General features: G+C 35.3%; 2 protein-coding genes across 3 annotated transcripts; one reads left to right on the top strand and one right to left on the bottom strand.

Annotated features, from left to right (window-relative positions):
• Positions 1–6,880: 6,880 nt before the first annotated feature.
• Positions 6,881–13,569, top strand: LOC107788433 (putative CDP-diacylglycerol--inositol 3-phosphatidyltransferase 2). 2 transcript variants are annotated; one of them, XM_016610116.2, is made up of 11 exons: positions 6,881–7,021; positions 8,224–8,345; positions 8,488–8,572; positions 8,652–8,701; positions 12,036–12,075; positions 12,208–12,252; positions 12,348–12,413; positions 12,551–12,665; positions 12,750–12,806; positions 12,901–12,999; positions 13,131–13,569. In XM_016610116.2, the coding sequence occupies exons 2-11, from the start codon at positions 8,285–8,287 to the stop codon at positions 13,182–13,184; spliced, it is 672 nt and encodes a 223-aa protein (XP_016465602.1). In that variant the 5' UTR covers positions 6,881–7,021; positions 8,224–8,284; the 3' UTR covers positions 13,185–13,569. The 2 variants fall into 2 exon arrangements, with proteins under 2 accessions (XP_016465602.1, XP_016465603.1); XM_016610117.2 differs by having other exon boundaries at positions 6,884–7,021; positions 8,209–8,345.
• Positions 13,570–14,328: 759 nt separating this feature from the next.
• LOC107788432 (chloroplast protein FOR GROWTH AND FERTILITY 2) lies at positions 14,329–20,239 on the bottom strand. Its single transcript, XM_016610114.2, has 2 exons — positions 19,833–20,239; positions 14,329–15,285 (listed from the first exon to the last, which is right to left on the bottom strand). Exons 1-2 carry the CDS (start codon positions 20,130–20,132, stop codon positions 14,443–14,445), a joined length of 1,143 nt encoding a protein of 380 aa, XP_016465600.1. The 5' UTR covers positions 20,133–20,239; the 3' UTR covers positions 14,329–14,442.
• Positions 20,240–20,874: the final 635 nt, after the last annotated feature.

Below are 20,874 nucleotides of genomic sequence, written 5' to 3'. Positions count from 1 at the left end.
CTCTAGACTAATTCACAATTCCGTTGGGTGGTGAATATACGACTTTTGACATTATGACAGTCATGTTAATATACAAGTAAAGGGTTAAGAACGACAGAGAAGTTGAGTGGCTTGAGGGCTTTGACAAATACTATAGTTAGTAGTAGGGGGAGCCACAGTGCTGTTTGTACGTTCGGTCAAATGCAATAGCTTTTATTCAAATCTTGTATTTGTATTAAAAAATCTAATGAATATGTACAAATTATTAATTTAGAATCCAGTAACTTAAAAGGAATATAATCTCAAACCCATAAGGTTCAAATCCTAACTCCGCCTCTTAGTAGTGTATGAGTCAAAATCTGACTAGGATGGTTGTCCTTAAGAGGAATGATAAGGGATCGACCAAGCCGTAATCATGCCCCCGGGGCGTAACAAAGAGCACCTCGGCCATCGCCGGGGTCAAATCGTCGAAAAGCTTGCATCACAAAACAAACGTTATGTTCGAGCAAACGACGGAGGATACGGTCGTAAGAAAGTACGCCGATTAAAGACCATTGGATAAAAGGGGAAGTTATTAATATATATATATATATATAGGGGAGCTGAACCAGTGAAGGGGGGGATTCCAGATAGCTACCATGATAGAGTCAAAAAGAGGAATCTCTTCATCATCAACAGTTCCCTCTCTTCCGCTTCCTTACTCCCATGATTATGATGCAAATCCGTCCTAGATGTAAGCTTATCTCTCATGTTTGATGTACGATTGTTACATTAATAAATATTACATGTTCTTATTCTTCTATTTTCGCACTCTATATATTTGAATCTAGAATTAATTATGTTTGACTAAAATTTACCTTCTATAGTACTGATAATTAAAGAGTTTTATACTTTTTGTCAAACAAGGTGGGGTAACTTTTTCTCCCCTTGTTTTTTCAAGCTAAACATAGGCTTTTGGGTAGACCACTTTACCTATCCATTATATTAAGTCAAACTTGCGCGACTTACCCTCGTACCTACAATTTGTAATTAACCTGCAAAATCCTTTTAATCCCATGTGCGTATGACCCAATTCTGCCTAACTTTAAGCAGAAACTCTAGGGCAATATAATGTTGCAATTGGAGAAGAATGAGCATTAAAGAGTCAAGAAAATTTTGCAATTGCACGTGTCAGCAGAGGAGGACCTATAATTGAGGAGAGGGGTCATCAGACACGGTTAAGCTCGGCAAAAATTCTAAATATATATGTACATATATGTTTAAAAGGTTTATATATTTTGCTTGAAACTCTTAAGATCAAAAGTCTGGCACTAATTGAGCTATCCGCTCATATGCTCCTGCTACTTTCAGATCCTGAATCCGCCTCTGCTTGTCCATTATAATTTTGATGCCGGTGTTATTTTATAAGTGAACCACAAAGTAGATATTCCCATTTCAAGATAGAATGCAAAGGCTAGAGGCAAGGTGGAAGATGGAAGCTGTATATAACAATAACAAAGAAGGCCAAAATATGTGTGCGACCCCTTAAACTTGGCTTCAGTTTGGCACTTTAACTTAGTGTTTTTCCTATTGAACATTTTAATTGTATTTTGGACTGTACCATTTAAACAGAATGCATGACCGGACTATAAAAATTTAAGCGCGTGTTTTTAAATGCTTCCCACGTGGAATAACATACCAATAAAATGCTAACACGTGTTTATTTATTCAGGTCAGATAAAACCCCCCCTTTTTTACCTTACCCACATTTTACCTCGCCTCACTTAATTGATCTTCCACCCAAAATCCCCTTTCCGTAGCCTAATAAACCCTAATGAACTACTTTGAGACCGAGCTCAATTTACAATCATAAAATCGACGACTTGGGTTTGCAGGTGTCATGATATAGTCAGTGGTGCATTAAACCCACAATGATAAATATCCATTCCATTGCGAGAAGTTGTTAACTTTTACGACATGGAACTGATAAATGAAACCCACAGTGGAACTAACGCTCCTTCGATCGGTCATGCCTTGCGTTTAGATGGTATACTCCAAAATATAGATAAAGTGTTCAATAGGAAAAACGCTAAACTAAAGTGTCAAAATGGAACTGGAGAAGTTTAAGGGATCGTCTACGTATTTGCCCGACAAAGAACTTAAGAAAGTATCGGTTTCATAAGCAATGATGAATTTTCAAAAGTGCCATATATCAGTACATGAAACCCGACTTCATAAACTATGTGATAAAATTGAAAAGATAAGGCATTTTTCAGTGTCATCTTTAATATTATCTGGTGTCCTATATGCAATCCAGGAAAAAGAAAAGCAGATTCATAAATATTGTGTGGTAACGTGTTGAATAGGAAAAACTACTACTCCTAAGATATAAGCATGTTGCTTTATTAGAAGAAGTACTGTCCAATATTTGTTTTGGCTACAACTTTAGGCTCATTAAATCTTCCTCTATCTTCTTAATTCTATTCTTCTTACTCTATCTCTATTTCTGTGTTTGTTACATACTCACATTTGTATACTCCCTCCGGTACATAATAAGTGACTAATTTACTTTGGGCGCGCCCATTAAGAAAATACTAAATTCTAGATAAAAATAGTTAGTGTGACTAAGCTACCATTAATTAAATATTGCATCATAATTTAATGTGAGGAATAAAAGATTTTTTAGGATACATACATAAGAGTAATTTTGAAAAAAACGAATTGAATATTTTCTTGATTATATAAATTGACACTTATTTTGAACCAAAATAAAAAAGCAAATTGGTCACTTATTGTGGACCGGATGGAGTAATAGAATTGGAAATCCTTTATTATAATCATTGCCGGAAATTTAGGGAATGAATGATTTTCAATCAATTTGATTACAATTGTAAATAGCAGTGAGAATCGATAAGAATTTTCCTCGTTTTTTGGATTCAACAATTGGAGAATTTTACTATAACACAGCCAAGAAAGTGACATTCCTGGATTTCCTTGTGGCCTATGCCCAAGTGTTGGTGTTGGTGGGCTCTTCAGTGGAGGTGGCTTTGGCACTATGATGAGAAAATATGGGGAGATATTCAAAAAATAGCCAGATTTATAATCGGTCGTTCAAAAATAGCCCAGTTTCAAAAGTAATCGAAATTTAGCCATTTTTCATGTAAAGATAAATCTGAGCAAAAACACTGTTCAAAACTCTGAAAATACAATAGTATATTATACTGGAGTTCCAGTATAAGTATGCTTGAACTCCAACATATTATACTGGAGTTCCAGGATAAGTACGCTAGAACTCCAACATAATATACTAGAGTTCCAGCAAGTATAATTGTCCAGTATAATATACTTGAGTTTGGAGCATCGATGCTCCAGTCTCCAGTATATTATACTGGAGTCAGCAAAGTATACCGGTCCAGCAAAATATGTTGGAGTTCATACACAGGTGCACCGAACTCCAATATATTATGCTGGATCGGTCTCTGTTGCAGCAAAATAGTGGCTATTTTTCATTGACTTCGTAAACGCTGACTATTTTTGAATGACCAGTCCGAAAACTGGCTATACCGTGCTATTTTTACGAAAATATGGACTGTCTGCTGATAATATAATAGATGCCAATTTGGTTGATGCCAATGGTAGAATCCTTAATAGAGAAACAATGGGAGATGATGTATTTTGGGCAATTAGAGGTGGTGGAGGAGCTCGTTTTGGAGTAATAACAGCTTGAAAAGTGAAGCTGGTTCACGTTCCACCCCTTGTCACAGTTTTCACAAGAGTTTAGACCAAGAAGGTGTCAACAAATGGCAATACATAGCCAGTAAACAAGCCGAGAGTCTCTTAATCCGAGTCATAATTCTCATTTAATTAGTTTCTTGGGATCAATTACTTAATGTCTAAATTTAAGTTGTGAATACCAACTTTTTAAATGGTGGGGTTATGATTATGTGCTTATTTTGTAGCAATTGTAACTAATTAACAAGTTGATTGACCAGATAAAATCAAGAGGATTCGAGCAAACAGAAGAGGAGGAGAAACGATTATGGGCAGATCTTCCAGCAGACCTTTTTTTACGTCATAGCATCTTGTCTCAGTCCAGAAGACTCTGTTAACTTTCAAGTTGTTTGCAAGTCATGAAAATTATCAAAAAACTCTTTTGCAACTCTTCCACCCTATTTAATGTTCAACAACACTCTTCATCATCCCTTATGCAATTCCACTATTGGTATGGACATCTATGACTTACCTATTTATGGCTCTATAAATTCTTCAAACTACAGTTGGTTGCCAATGGTTAACTATTAGGTGTTGTGTTGATTTTCTTACTATATTTGATTTTTCTATCTCTTGCATGAAAGAGCAACATATTTATAATAATTAAATTTTCCTTGTAGTAGAAGAAAATTATAAATCTCCAATATTTGGCTAGTTTCTTTTCTTGTAGGAAAATATTTGGATTTATATACATTGAGGATCCTTCCTTCTTATTAAGGAACATCCACATGCTCCACAATATATCATAGGGGGACTTGGGAGTCTTCTTTAGGGGAAAAACTTTACGGGACAAATGCTAGTGTGTCGCGTGTGTTTGTCTCTTTATGAGTTTGTTCTCTCAATATTTTATACTCTCTTTTATATAGTGGATTGTTATATCCGCCGATGACGTAGGTCAATTGACCGAACCACGTTAAATGTTTGTATCTCTTTTGGTATATTTCTCTTTTGTTGTTTGATTTATCATCGTTCAAGATTTACTTTACTAGCTTTCTCTACTAAACAATTCACGGGCTAAATTTTATTAAACTTCAAAATATATTTAGTGCTTATTTCATTAAATTCTGCATCCGCATAAGTCAGTTATAAGTTGCAGTAAATGAGACCTTAGAGGATGTGAATTGGTCGAAAGTGGACGCGCTTTAAATTTGGTCTTAGGGTTTATATTTGGAAATTTTAACTCCTATAGCAAAAGTTGATACCTTATTTATTTTAAATAAATACCATTTTAAAAAATTATATTTCATAGCTACTTTTTGATTGTTATAGCCAAATATCTATTTATGGTCACCTCCTACCCTTAAGCCATAAAATACATTACCCTCTCTTTCATAAAATACGTTGCCTTCTCTCTCATAAAATGCGCTGCCCTCTCTCTCATAAAATGTGATGCCCTCTCTCTCAACGCCAGTTTTCTCCATGAACACAAACTCATGGATTCTCTCTCATCAGATCCTCCGTCGATTGTTCTTCTGAGTAGTCAACAGAAATTTTTTTGCATCTACTTTCTTCAAGGATTTTGGAGAATCAATGATAAAGATGGGCAAAACTGGAGTCCTTACCGGAAAAGTAAAGGAAAGAACCTTTGAGGAGCACATATTATGTCACCATTTGTATGAATCAAGCAAAAAGATTTCCTTGAAATGGGGAAAATATGGATTGAAGTCTGCCTGATTTCCGCCACTCTACGACGTTTCTTTGCCTCCCACCAACAACCCGATTCGTGCCTTCAAGGAACATACACGTGAGGTGCGACATTAGGGTTGTTCTTGAACACGACGATGAAGTTTGGGGCTGGACAACTTGAATATTTTGTTACCTTTTTTTCAAATATCTTTCAATGTATTTCGCTGTATTTTTATGTATTTCATTATATTCATTGTCTTTTTTTTCATTATATTTCAGTTATCTCGATGTATTCCATGTATTTTATTGTATTCACTGTCTCGCTATATATCCATGAATGTATTCATATATATTTTTTAATTAATATAATTTATGTATTCAGATGTATATAGTATTCAAATGTATCTGCAATATGTATTCATATGTTTTTGCTCTATACATGACCTGCTATACTTCATGTATTCAATGTATTTTTATGTATTTAACTATATTCAATGTAATTATATAATTTCTCTGAAGATTGCTATATTTTGGGGTATTTTTCGGTTGAGAATCTTCTTTATAACTGGAAATACAAATTTTGTATGTTATAATTGAGTTTGTTGAGTTATATTAGGAGTCTATTATGTTAATTGATTCACTTTCCATTTAAAAACAGTTGAATAGATCATGAATTGCGTCATTTATGTTACTGTATTCACAAATACATATCGTGAATACAGTCAAATACAATAATCTGTCTAGTTGTAATCCTCTGTTTCACGTCGTGAATACAGTCGAATACAATAATCTGTCTAGCTGTAATCCCATGTTTCACGTCGATAAATGCTACTGTATTCATGAATACAGTAGCTTAAATACATCGAATACACTCTAAAAAACCTGAAAACATAGTTATAGGAAGTAATATAGTAAATGGTAGCTACAACTAGCTAATAACCACTAAAACATAATGGTTTCTGAAAGTTTCTCTTTATATTTTGTGCAAGCTATTTCATCAGTTTTTGCAAAAGATAATTGTAAGAAAGCTTAGTAGGCGCTTGACCATAAGTTTTGAAAGTTCTTTTACAAAAAAAAGAAAAAATATGTGTTTGTTTATAGAATTAATTTAGTTTTTAGAGAACTTCAAATCTCAAATATAGCTTAAGACCTCTTTTTGGGCTAAATCATGATCATTTGAGATTTTTTAGCTGAAAAAAAAATTAAATTTTTAACATGTTAAAACTTGCCCTAAAATTCATGTCCAAACACATTTTCAATTCAAATCAAACTTCACTCAAATTAATTTTTTCAAAAAATATTTAAGAATTTATGTCCAAACAGGTCCTTCGAGTTTTTAATTTTCTCCGTATAGTTGGACAATTCGACCAGACATTTAATAAGGCAGTGATTCGACTCAATTTTGGAATCTTTTTTCTTTATTTTCTCCACAACGCGAGTTGGATTTTTTTTTTTTTGGCATCGTGAGTTGGAATTGTTCTGCCAAATCTGACTTTATTCCTTTTTCTTTTATTTTGTTTTCTTAAATGAAAAGAAGAACAAAATAAAGAGCGAGCTCCCCTCCCAAATCGCAAAAAAGCGACGATTCTTCCATACAAAATACAATAACTTCCACTTCGCTTCACACTTCAAACCACCGCGGCATCTTCAATTCTTCCCTTTTCCGGTAAGTTTTCCGTCAAAATCTCACTATCTCCGAATTCGAAGCCCTCAATATAATTTTGTTTTTCTCTTTCTATTATTGACTATAAGTTGTAATCTCTAGATTTAACATTTGTCAAACATTCCGTTTGTTTATTTATTATTTGCTGTTTTTGTCAATAAGTCGAAACCCTACATATGGCGATTTAGGGATTTTGCAATTTCCCATAGTGATTTGTAGCCCCGCACTTTGATTGTGTTTCTGTCTTCGGTAGGTTGAAAATGCGTTTAAGAAATTTTTCCACTTTTACATGTTGTATCCCATAATTTGTCTTATTTTTAAGATTGCAAATCACACTTTTTAAGGAGGCTTAATTGTAGATTTTCTTTCGGTGATAGTGCATATAGCGACGGTGTATATAACTTACTAAATAGGATGGGGGATGATAAATAAAATAGGATCAACAAGCCAAGTTTATATAACAAAATGACTTGAAGTTACCCAAAAAAAGAAAAAAAAAGAAAAGAGAACCTGAATTACAAGACATTTAGCCTAGAAAGTTGATGATGGTGGTGTCCGGGTCAACTTATGCATACCTTTACTTTTTCACCGGTACCTGCTACCTTCCATTAGCACAACACTGCCCATAAAGTTTAGGTAGAAGAGAAGAAATCACTTAATGTTTTTTTAGTGAGGGTAGTGTCTGGACCAGCTTGTATGTATCTCGACTTTGCCATAGGTTTCCACCAACACAGGTATCGAGTAACTCTGTCCACCAAAACTTAGGAAGATTTAAAGAAATCGTCTATTACTGAGTTTTAGTCTCATGGTTATTTGCTAATACGTTTTTTTGTCAGACTTGGTACTTGTTTATTTGCTTGTGACAACTTAAGTTTAATATTACCCGTTGTTACTCCTATGGTTGCGAGGGGTTTCTCTTCTGAAATATGTAAGAAGTTAATTGTGTAGCAAATCTTAGTGATGAGATTTTGAATGCTTGTTTAGTTTGTTATGTAGAAAATGAGGTATTTGCTAGTGTAACTATTGAATCAATTTTTATCCTTTCCAAAATTTGAGAACACGCTTAGGACAATTGTAATGGTGATATTATATTCATATAATGTATTTTATGGTTTTCACTTGATTCTTGATATATATTGAATATTGATACTTGTTATTTGATCCGGTTATTGTTGCTTGTTGATTTGAAGTTATTGTTTTAATAGAACCCTCTGCGGCGAAATCCTTGAGCCGCCACTGGTACGGTTTGAGAATAGTTCTTAGCTGATGGCTGACAAAACAAGAACAAAGCCAGTAAATGTTTACCTCTACATTCCAAACATTATAGGTGAGTTTTTCTTTGAAAATTTGTGTTAAGAAATTCGAAGAAGCTTCAGACAAAGAAATGCCACTTAAGTGATTGTTCAAATGTTTGCTGAGTATTTAGATATTTGTGCTGAATTAGTTGTTACATATTCTGTTGGATGCAGGGTACTTAAGAATTTTGATGAATTGCGTTGCGTTTGCTGTGTGCTTTGCGGACAAAAAGCTATTTTCGCTTCTCTATTTTGTTAGGTGAGTTGCTTTATTTCTTATTTGTTTTCTTTTTGAGTTTATGGAAGTGGGGTTGTTTTATTGAGTTTTTGGTTTCCAGCTTTGTCTGTGATGCTTTGGATGGTTGGTTTGCCCGAAAATTCAATCAAGGTGAGAATTTTTCCTTGTTTTATGTTTTGATGAAATACCATGTCTCTTTGGATAAGAATAATAAACCATTAAAACCAAAGGAAGAATATACTGAACAAATTGACTGAATATACTGAACTTTGAAAGAATACTAAGCTTAGAAGAATAATAATGAATAAATACAAGTATGGATTCAGAGGTACAAACAGAAATGAAACCTAGAATTTTGCCTGAGGAACTAGAAACCTATATGTAACTGACCTATTACCTTACTTTATCAAAAAAAAGGAAAAAAAAAAAAGGAAACCTGTACCTGACCGGCACATTTTTATCTAAAAGGTTTTCTTTTATTTCTCTATCTACCATAAAGAATGAAAGAATGACTCTACCTACAAAGAATTCGGTAAAGAAAGAACGAAGATTGTGTGTCTATGAACGACGAAGAGCTTCGACAATAGACCAAGCAATCACCTTGGCTGATAATAAGAGGATGAACTTCCTGCAGCATTAAGGAGTGCCAATCGGAGACTGTGTAGAGATTGGTCTGAGCTATTTCTTTGGAAGCTCCTACTAAGATGAGAAATTCCCCGATAAAGCTTGTACAAGGTGAACTCATATTGGCCAAAGCTCTGAGTAAGTGAATCATCATTATTTCCCTACTTCGTGACCCTTTAGTCCTCATGTGAGTGCATCTTCAGCAACATTTGCCTCTGAAGCAGTTCCTTCTCTGTAATCCTGGTGCATTTGAAACTCCCTTTGCTTCATGGCTTCCGCCATTTCCCAAAACGTTCATGCCTTACAATCCTATCTTGTCCTTCACGAGCAATGGTATTTCTGTTCTCTCGAGCAAGCAACTCTATCTTATCCAGGGCTATCTAATGGAAGGTTGAAATCAATAGAATAAAAAACAACAGCATAGCATATGAGTGAGTTTGCAAGTCTTGATTCCAAGCTAAGCTCATTGTGCTTAAGAGCAACCATTGGCGGAATTTGTGGTTCTAAATAACCGCCAAAAGTCCCTCAGGATCCCCCTAGAAATATCAAATAGATGCTTGTGTGTAATAACCCGACAAATTTTAAAGAACTTTTAAGAGATTTCTTTTAATCTAGGGGAGAGTTAGAGGACTCTTTTCACATAGAAGGAAACGGAAGTGAACCCTCAGGGGTTGGCCTGGTGGCAATTGACTTGAGCCTTGGGGTTTGCTCCCTTTCAAGGTCTCAAGTTCGAAACCCATTGGGTGCAAACAATTTCTGAGGGCCATCGGACTGGGTAAAACCTGAATTAACCGTGGTGCACTTGCGGGAAACTCCTTGCCGAGGGTCTGTGCACCCCCGGGATTAGTCGGGGCTCGAAGAGACTCGGACACCCGGTGCAAATCAAAAAAAAAAAGAATAATTAGTACGTGGCTACTGGGCTAAAACATTACATATAACATTAGAAAACAATATTTCTTAAGGGTCTAGAATGTGGGCCAAACCCATTCTTGTTGGCTGCCACGTCTTAGTGGCCTAGGGATTGCACACTAAGATTTTTATCTTGGTTATTTGAGAAAGAACAACAACATTGTGGAGAACCTTTGGGAACAAGGTGGCAGCGGTTATGTGTTAGAGAATAATGGCAACTATTTGATTTGAATAGACTATCATAGTGTGAGAATCCTTTTTGGGGAAAAGCTAAGCAAACATGTATTTATATCTATTCCTATTCGACTAGTATATATTACATTGAATTTGAGCCATGTGGTTATTATTTATATCTTGAAAATGATTATGGCAATGATTGGGTACAAAATCGTTATGAGAATGATTGATGAGCTTTTAAGAATCAATTTACTGCAACCCCCCTTTATATGTTGTTAGAATTGGCTATACCTTTTAAAGCTCATATAGGCAGATATAGAAATATGCCTTAGATTAAGTAATCAAATTAAGGTGTCAAGAATGGATCTGGTTGAGGCAATATATTGCTGGTTTAGGATGTACATGAACGTCTAACATTTTTTTTAATAGGTAAGTATTGTCGATGTCAGGTAAACAACACTAAGAAGGTGCTGTACATTCAAAAAGAAAAACATAAGCGTATCAACCCTGACTATCTATACAAAAGTTTCTGTAAATTGCAAGTGTTTCAGCACCTTCAACTGTAAGTGTTTCAGCACCTTCAGCTACTTCCAATTTATACCAAAAAGAAATCATTAGGATGCAGTAGTTCTCCGGGTTGAGCTCCTCTTATCTTCAAAACACCTCTTGTTTCTTTCCATATATACCACCAAATAGCAGCTGGTATGGTGTTCCAAGTTTTCTTTAACTGTTTAGGCAGCCCTTTCCTGCTCCAGCAAAGAAGTACTTCTACTGTTAATTTTGGCATAGCCCATTTCATTCCCATCATATTCAGAAACATCTGTCGTACTTATGATTTATGAAGTGGTAGGGAAATGCATAAAGTGGGGATTGATGTCTTCAAAATGTTCCTCACACAAATAATATCTATTTACAAGTTGTATGCCTCTTCTTTGTTGATTTTCCTTAGTCAGACAGGCTTTCTTAACAGCTAACCATACAAAGCACATAATTTTCCCTGGAGCTTTAGTATTCCAGAGAGCATATAAAACGTTCAACCATTTCATGGACCTCTCAATCACTGAGCTTTCTTCTGGAATGTAATCAACATTCCAACTGTTGCCTTCTCTGCCTTGTGCTACTTTGAGATCAAATTTTCTATTTAAATATGCGTTAATGATCTTTTATCTACTCGAGTCCTGCCCTTCTCGTTGCACAATTTACACAATGTGCAATACCCCCCCCCCGACCCCCCCCCCTTTTTTTTAAAATCCAGACTTTTTTACACCCCTTTGACAATTAAAAACCTAAGTATTAATTTGAAAGGTAACTGCTTGAGGATTTGTGACTTCATTTCCTCACTGAATCTTTTATGGATTTCAAGCTATTGGTTACTAGTGATATGTGTGCTAAAATTTTATACAGGTTAATTACTTCATAAAAAGTTGCCGCCAAGTAACCACGAGGTCATGGGTTCAAGCTGAGGAAACAGCTCTTGCAGAAATGCAAGTAAGGCTGCGTGCATAAGACCCAATGTGGTCCGGCCTTTCCTAGGACCCCGCCCATAGCGGGAGCTTAGTAAACCGGGATACTCTTTATTTTATTACTTCATAAAAAGAAGAAAAATTACATTGGGTAATAATGTGTAGCATCTGTGAGTTTTTCCCCCAGTTGTTTGGCTTTGATGGACATTATTTGAGTTTCATATGTAAGACCTGCCATATATTTTGGATTGTCAATTTGTTTAGGCAACTGAAAAAGTATTTTGATTGTCAATTTTCCTCTATGGATTCAGCTTCAACATTTGGGGCTGTTTTGGACATGGTGACAGATAGGTAGTGCCACATTTCTAACTCTCAATCCCCTCAAAACCCTTGTGGTTGAATAATTAAAATATTTTCCCTTGCTTTCATATTAAAGATCTCAATTCTACTTTCTTGTTTATGTGCGCCGGTATGATTTTTCAGGGTTAGCACTGCCTGTCTGCTGGTGATTCTTTCGCAGGTTTATAGGTAGTTTCATTGACTCCTATTTGCGTAAGCTTGTGGATTGTTAAAAGCTCTGGCATATTTAAGATTTATTTCCTCCCGTGTCCTCATGCTTCCAGGCCTGGTCTAGTTTTCTTGTCATTGCTTGCTCTAGATATTTCCAGCCATTGGTTGCAAATGTATAGGTAATTAACTCTCCACTTAACCGATATCCTTTAAGTGAGGATTGATGCTGCATTATCTTTTCTCTTATCTTGTGTTTTAGACTTCTGATTGATCAGAGCGTTCTCAGATGAATAATTTTCTTCAAATATTATTGCAGTACCTTCTTAGTAGGAAAAACAAGTCATAAAGATGTAAAAGACAGCAGTAGCTGGCTATTCAAGCTTTATTATGGAAATAGGATGTTTATGGGCTATTGTTGCGTATCATGTGAGGTAACTGTCTCTATCGATCCTGAAAAGCTTAGAGCTTCTTTTTCTGGACTGAAGTTGTCATCTGACTTAGTTTTTATTGACCAGGTTCTTTATATTACCTTGTTCCTTCTTGCAAGGAACCAAACTGAAAGTCTTATTGATGTAAGACCATTGCTATTATGATCTTATATATCTTTCTATTTCTGTTGCCTTGTGTTTAAGAAGCCGATTCACCATTTCTGCATTTCATATTTAGGTTCTTGTAAATGCTGCAACGACAAGTTGGATTTATCTGGTCTTACTTGCTCTTCTTCTATTTGGATGGGCAATCAAACAATTTGTTAATGTTATCCAGGTAGACAACTGTTACCTATGCTAGATTTTGACAGTGTAGAAGAATTGTGCATATGTAATATATCTTATTTGCCGAGTTCACTTTGCCTAGTGCTAAATGCTGTTATCAATATGACGCTTTTCTGGTTTCAGATGAAAACTGCGGCTGATGCTTGTGTGCTGTATGACATCAACAAAAAACAGTAATAGTGATATAGACGCAAAACAAGAGGCTTCTGCAATAATGCTTTTCGGGATAGTGCATTTGGTTTTCTGGATAGTGCGTTTGGTCATGCATTCCCGTCGTTCTTCGGTGTAGCAGCTTCTTTGGTGATGGCTTGAATTGGAAATAGCCTTTTGATGCATACGTTCTGTAGAAATGAACTGAGACTTTTGATTAACAACTGCTTATGGCCTAAGGCCTAATCATGTATGCCATTTCTACCTCGATTGGTTCTGTGTGCCTAAAGTTGAATATGATTCTAACGGGTTTTGCTGCCATTTTTTTCCTTCCTTTTTTGCTTAGTTGGAATGTACATACTCTTTGGCAAATCGCAGGGATTTTAATGCTTATTCTCTGATTGTTTACAAATAGCCTGTGGATTTTGTCTCATCTCGGTTCATTAACTTTGCTTGGATATCAGCTGTTTCCAAGAATTCACGCTAATATATGAAGTTCCAACATATTAGATTGAAGCACTTTTGGTCTTTTTGGCGTCCCGTTTATGTTTTGTTCTCTTTAATATTACCCATAGAATTTATTCGCCAATAGAAAAGTGAACTCGATTCACTCCAACGCTGCAGTAGCTAGAAGTTTATCATGTTCATCTTGTAAGTGCAATCCATGAGAAAATCTTTTTTGGGAAAATGGCTATTTTTGGGGAATGTTGGTGGAATTGAAGATATTTTTATGAATAAATATTTTCTGATGTTTGGTTGGTTGTGGAAAATATTTTTCAGGAAAAAATATATATTAAACAAGATTATAAATAATATTAGCAAATCATTTGTAGGTGCTAGTTATAAGAATTTTGTGTGTGTGTGTGTACTTACTTCAAATGGTAACTTGATTATGATAAAAAATATCTCAATAAGTATTTAGTATTTGTCGTCCTAGATGACAAATTCGAAAACTGTGACCAGAAGTAAAAAGCAACTTTATCTTCGATTTTAAAGACAACATATGAATAGAAGCCTGGCTTTGAGAGTGTTTTGTTCTATCTGAGTTATCAAGCTAAACTAGCTTATGTAAGGATCTTGAATCATTTGTTTACTCTCAAGTCTTATTACCCAGAGAAAAAAATGCTATGCGGATGGGGTGAGGCGGTTTGAAAATTTTGCACAACCCGACTAATTGAAGATCTCGTCTCATTAATGAAGATGAATCTTCAATCAAAAAGATATATCCTCATAAAAAATACATCACCTAGTATTGAAGATAAACAAATGAAACGCCGGATTAGAATTAATACAGGCTAAACCCAAAAAATTGGCTAATGATAATACAAAGGCCTAAACCAATTGCAACAAGGGAAGAAGCCCAAGTGAGCTTCTCAGTAATTCTAGGAATCCTATCCTTCAATGCCTGACTACATGAGCCAATAAAAGCAGTATAACTTCCCATTGCCATAACAGTTCCAACCAAGAACATACCCAAAAAAGCAGCACCAGCCAAACGAGAAGGCAAAGCAAGCGCGGGCAGGATTATCATCAGTGCATCAGGTTGTAACCCATGAACAATGCCGGTCGCAAAAGTTGCAAAGCCTACTTTCTTTTTCTTCCCAATAACTGGAGCATCAATGCCTTTATATACACTAACATCAGACTCGCCATTTTCAAGGGCAACATACAGGGTATGGGCTTCAGATGCTTCCCTAATTCCCATTGCTCCAATAACAAGAAGGGTGAAGCCTACAACTCTTGTACCCCATGTACGAATAACTTCAATGTGGAGTCTGTCCTTTAAGAGCAGAAACAACAAGCCAAAAATCAATTGCCCAGCATCGTGACCACAGCCCCAGAGAGCTCCCACTGCTGCACTCTCCATCCTTGTGCGGCCTATTGACAAAGGAGCCAAAGCAGCAAGATGGTCAGGACCTGATAGCGTGTGCAGGCAACCAGCAAAAAAACCAGTCCATGCACTGCTTAGTAGTTCATTACGAACAAGTCGACTCCCTACTGCTGCTGCTACCGGCCCTCCAGTCTTAGCTGCAGCTTGGAAACTAGCAAATGCTGGTGAAACAATGACCGGGTGGATGAGCATAACAAACACGGCTGACAGAAGAACTATGGTACTTGCAGAAAGGACCTGAATGGAATCATATGAAAACACAAGACATGCTGAGGAGAAAAAAATATTTGTAGAAGCAAATTGTAATGCATGGACCATCAATGGCCTTTTCTAGTCAGTTAGCTGATGCTATGAAATTCAATGAATACTATTTTACATGGTATCATTGAAAAACTATATACTGAATATTGTAATTTTACACCACAGCAAGGTGAACCTCTCTGTAACCCCGGCTGCAATTCCTACTGGTTTATCCAACAGGCTTGACAAGTCTGTGGTGCTTGTGCTAAAAGCTCTCTATTACTGGCATCATCTTGACATCAACATTGCAGTTTCATAGAGTTGTAAACTGTTTCTAACTTCCATCTAAATGAAGAAGGTATGTTTCTATTTGAACAGAAGGTTGTTGAATATAAAGTATTTCGATATAAAGATGTAACTACCTGTAAATTAATGAATATTCTTATAGAAGGCCCATAAGATAAGAACAGCATACAAAAAAATAATGAAGACACACCACCTTCATCCTTTTCTATAAGTAATAGTTTAATCCTCTTTTTTTTTCTTTGGCAAACAGGATATTTATTTGTCAAATACTAGGTAACATCAGTCATAAGTTCCATAGGATCATTACATTGCAACGATTGGCCATACATGACAGTCAGATTACCAAGCTTAGCCAACTGCCTACAGACATTCACTAACACAGACTCAATAGTTTAATCCTTAATGCTTCAATATTTTTTTTCTTGCTTTCATTGCAGCAAAGCGGTTGCAAAATGTAAAGCTATGTTTCATATCCATTTCTACAGATCATTCAAATGACATCCTTTTATTAAATAAGCCTTCACATTGTTTACAACTTGAACGTCTAGCAATTTAACACGTGGACACAACAGATTTCCAAGTATATTCTTGTAACACTTTTTTTCTAAGAAATGTAACAAATGTACTTTCTTTTAAAACTTTATTGAGGTAAAGTTGCAAAACATGCTCTAGTGACTTTTGATTTGGTATTTCTTCTTTTTCTGTTGCTAATATTTTCCAAATAATTTGATTGGTTTTAGCTGAACAATGGTATATATAGAGTTCTTGCCCTTATATAAGCTAAGATTTCGAAGAGAATGTCTCTGCATTATTGTTTCAAATAGTAGATAAAAATTTCATACAATAAATGTAAACGGCAAAAAAGTAGAGGAATAATTAGGTAAATTTTTCATTGTTTTTCATTATTTAAGAATATAACTCCAATATTGAATTTATTGTTAGTTGTTGTTCTTTCCATGTTAAACCTGGCAAATGAATATAGGCGAAAGCATTCCTAATATCAGATGATTTATGAGATCAAGAAATGGAAAGTTAAAAAAGGAACCAAAAAATTATGTCCACAATGCTGGTTTCTTTTTCATTTGTAGTGCATAGATATTATACCACACAATGTATCCTTGGTGAAACTCAAAAATAGAGCATTCAAACAAAATTCAATCCTAGTAAAGAGATTTTGATAAGAATTAAGAAATGGACCTTGGGACTAACTCAACCTCAAAAGCTACCTCATGAGGTGAGAATTTCCCAAGACCATATAAAGAGACCAATTGCCTATCCTACAACCGAAGAGGACTTCTAAGTTCTAACTATTGGGTTTATAGTGCAAAAAGGTGGCTAACTCGTCTTCCATCATTTAAATTGAGTCTAAGTGAATCAACTAGTATTTGCATGAAAGATGAAATATTTTTAGACCATAATTGCAATTAAAGTAATGCAGGAAACAAGCAAAAACGTATAGAAAGCCACACTGACCAACTTACCATCCGGTACTGAAAAGAACGTTATAACTCATCTGAAAGCATACATCAGATTGTGATGAGTGCTTTTAATGCTTTTCAAGTACCCAAATGATCTGTCCCCATAAACCAAGCAACAAAAACACCTCATAAGCAAATCATAGAACCTAAAATCATTGATCAGACTTTTGAATTGTACCCTAGTCAACAGTATAAGATAACAAAAATGTTCCATCAAAAACTAGAATTCAGCTAATTAATTTGCTCAAGTATACCAGTTCAATTAACTAGCACAGATTTGGCAAAGCAACCACATATTCAATCGGACTACTAAAACATGATGCTGAAAAACTAAAAGGTAATATTATTCTCCCTGAATGTTGAAAGTCAAACCATTGCAGGCTCAGAAACCAATATTTAGTATCCTAACCAATTCAAGTTTTACCTAGTATACATTTATAAAATGAGGTAGTGAACGTTGCATTAGCACTGAGAGATATAACTACATCAAGGCAAATTTTCCTTTGAAACTAAAATGCAATCCCCTTTTAAAGTTGGTATATCAAACTAGTGTAAGGTCCGGCAAGAAATGGCAGCTAATGAAGTTTTGCAAGGTTATAGAAACCAGAAATAATCTACCGAGGAAGCTCTTCAAGTACTTCATAAGATTTTAAAAAAGATGGAAAATCCAACGAACTTGAGGGCATGCATAGTTGCATACTACATTTACAAATGTTTTCTCAGGATTCCACGGACTATGAAGATTTTATCTTCCCAGCTGTTACCAATCTAACAAGAAAAATGAAGCTTAACTGCAACTTTCATTTTTTCTCCTGATATTTAATCTCATTGAAAGATGCCCAGTTGTACCCTTGCAAAAAAGAGGAACTCCGAGCATAGCTTGAACACAGATTGCAACTTAACTGCAATTGTAGTTTTCTTCCTGAGATTTTTTTCTCATTGAAAGATGCTCAGGCATATCCTGATATTTTTGCCTTTGAGATCTTTCAATAATCTCATTGAAAGATGCTCGGACTACATTTTATACAATTACACCTTTGAAGAACCTGGCCGTGGTAGATGCCATTTTTTAACCTAAAGAATAAATATAGATGTTACATTGAGACGGACAAATTTGAGTCTTCTACAAGGTCCAAATGTATTGGTTTCTGACAGTGTTGTCAAAGGCGCGCTTAAGCCCTGAAGCAAGGCTCAAAACATGTTGAGCGATTCGCCTCGCTTTGTGGGTGCTTCAGTGTCGCATTAAGGCAATAAGACATACTTTTACTTGCCAATGAGTGTAATCCTGAAAAGGCGACATTAAATAATTGATATTTCACTTTATCGTAATCTTTTTTTAAAATTTCATGTCCATATATTTGTTATTCATGCTTTTTATTATTGTTCTTAGACTACATATGCATATTTTTACTTTTTCTCCAGTTACGCCTTTTTTCATTAAAGCCCATGCTTTATTTGCGTTTTGCGCTTAAAGCCCCAAAGGACCTTAGAGCTTTTTTGCGCTTTTTGCTTTTGATAACACTGGTTTCTGATATTTCAGTCGTTTTACATGTTCTTTTGTTCCATATGACCCTTTCTCTTTTAATCTTGTAAAATTAGGATCACCTTAAAGGAAACCACCATTGATGGTTCAATTGGAACTAGTGGTTATAGGACCGGCTAACTGAAGTATGGACACACTTAATCACCCTTCACCTGAAGGTGATTAAAGAACACCATAATAAAGCAAAAATCGACATTAAACTGAAGTTTATATTAATTAATTTTCTTCATATACACCAACATGGGAGCTGAACTTTTCATTTAGATGGTGTCTGGGCCAGCTTGACGCTTTGTCTATCCAACACTACTGAATTGCGCATAGATACAAAACTTAACACTTTGTCAATCCCAATTTGTTTGAAACTTCTTGCTTATCATTGGAGGGCGAAGCTAGAAGCCCGCCTATTGGTTCAGCCTAACCTAGTAATTTTTATTCAAACAGTGTATTTGTGTTAAGAAATTCATTAAACACGTACGAATATTAAATTTAAAACCAAGTTATTTACACTTGAAGTCATGTTTATAAATCCAGAACCAATTAAGTTGAAATCCTAGCTTTGCATCTGCTTATCCAAAACAGGGGCGGAACGGGGTTCACCCAAACCCCCTTCGCCGAAAAATTATACTGTATACGTAAGGCAAAATCTATTTTTTACCTCTATATATTATGTTTTGAATCCCGTTAACACAATCCAAAAGCATAGTTTAGTGGTCAAGGGGGTTCAACACCTTTGTATAAGGTTATTGGTTCATTTCCCACTAGCTGCAATTCTTTTTACCTTTTTTCTTTTTTGAATCCCCTTAGCGGAAATCCTGACTCCGCCACAGATCCCAATGTACAATAACGCTATGAATAACCGAGTGTGAAATTTTACCAACTCTAGGAGCTATATAGGGCTACTTAATTCACTTCTCTTAATTAAATTCTATATATTATACTAGTAAATTTTCTCGTATCAAAATGACAAAAAAACATACATTTTTAAATATGAGTCAAAATGCTACCAAATACAAATCTGAATGTAGGCAAACGAATAGTATCAAATTCAACTTCAGGAGCTAAATCGGACAACTAATTCACTTTTCTTACTTAAATTCTAGAAATTATACTTGCAAATTTTTCTAGTATCAAAATGACAACAAAAAAAAAACATTTTCAAATATAAGCCAAAATTACCCCAATATTTTTTTTAATCTTGGCAAAGGATAATGGATTACCTTGTTTTGTTGAGATATTCTTTCAGTAATACGCTTGAGAAAATCAGGCTCCGATCCGGATCCGTTTGGAAAACCCGGAGATGTAAACGGTTTTTTGTCATGTCCATTTTGGGTAACAGAGAATGAAGAATCACGGAGGCATTTGAAGGAAAGCGAGTTGTTGACTCGGCGCGACTCAAGACTCAGTAGTGAAGAAGGGAGGTTAAAGTCCACGTGGCGAATTCTGGGAAGAGAAGGAGATGGCTTTAAATGGAGTTTAGAGGGAAATGGAGTTGTTGTGGAATAGATAAGCTTCTCCATTACAACTTGGTTGCTTAGAATTTGGTTATCTTCTCCTCCCTCTGTATTTTTACAGATTTTGTAGGGGACAGAGAGTTGTTTGACTTGGTAAGAGGATAAAGTAAGCAATTTTCAAATTTTTCTATTTTTTTTTCTTGTTATATAAGTAACTAATAATAAAAGTCTATCATTTGTTATAAATATATTATATTATGGATGTTCATTTAGTACTCCGTTGTAAATAAGCTTACTGAAGAAGCTTATCCATATGGGACTCCACCGTAAATATGTTTATCTATTTAAGTACTCTATTGGAAATAAGTTTCCTCAAGAAGCTTATCACTTCGATACCCGGTTATGGATAAATATTACCCCCGGTAGAAGATTATCCATATCGGGTATAATAAGCTTATCCTTTCAGTACTCCGTTATAGATAAACATTGCTCTCAGTAGAAAATTATCCATATCTGGTATAGTAGCAGCTTACACAGCAACTTCCTTTCTTCTATAAATAGAAGAGATTTCAGTTCATTATGTACATCAGTTTGAATTCGAATAATATATCAGTTTCTCTCTATACTTGTCTTTACTTTATAGTCTTTATTTTATAACACGTTATCAGCACGAGACTCTGCCATCTCGAGCAAATATTTTGAAAGTATCTGAGGTAAGAACTTTCTTTTCCTAAATAATGTCAAATCTTTCTAAACTTGAATTTGTAGCCCTGGATATATCGGGCAAAAGCTACATGTCTTGGGTGCT

The sequence above is a fragment of the Nicotiana tabacum genome, chromosome 3 (assembly GCF_000715075.1).
Source record: "Nicotiana tabacum cultivar K326 chromosome 3, ASM71507v2, whole genome shotgun sequence".
In the NCBI taxonomy this organism is placed as follows: Eukaryota; Viridiplantae; Streptophyta; class Magnoliopsida; order Solanales; family Solanaceae; genus Nicotiana; species Nicotiana tabacum.
The sequence above is the reverse complement of the archived record's forward strand: the minus strand, read 5'-3'. Positions and strand labels throughout refer to the sequence as shown.

Bases quoted from the DNA above. Each gene is read 5' to 3' on its own strand.
- LOC107788432 (XM_016610114.2), bottom strand. From the start codon at position 20,132: ATGGAGAAGCTTATCTATTCCACAACAACTCCATTTCCCTCTAAACTC. The intron at 15,286-19,832 runs GTAATCCATTAT...GATTCCATTCAG, and splicing joins GAATATCTCAACAAAACAAG to GTCCTTTCTGCAAGTACCAT.
- LOC107788433 (XM_016610116.2), top strand. From the start codon at position 8,285: ATGGCTGACAAAACAAGAACAAAGCCAGTAAATGTTTACCTCTACATT. The intron at 8,702-12,035 runs GTGAGAATTTTT...CTATGGATTCAG, and splicing joins TGCCCGAAAATTCAATCAAG to CTTCAACATTTGGGGCTGTT. The intron at 12,666-12,749 runs GTAACTGTCTCT...TTTATTGACCAG, and splicing joins ATTGTTGCGTATCATGTGAG to GTTCTTTATATTACCTTGTT.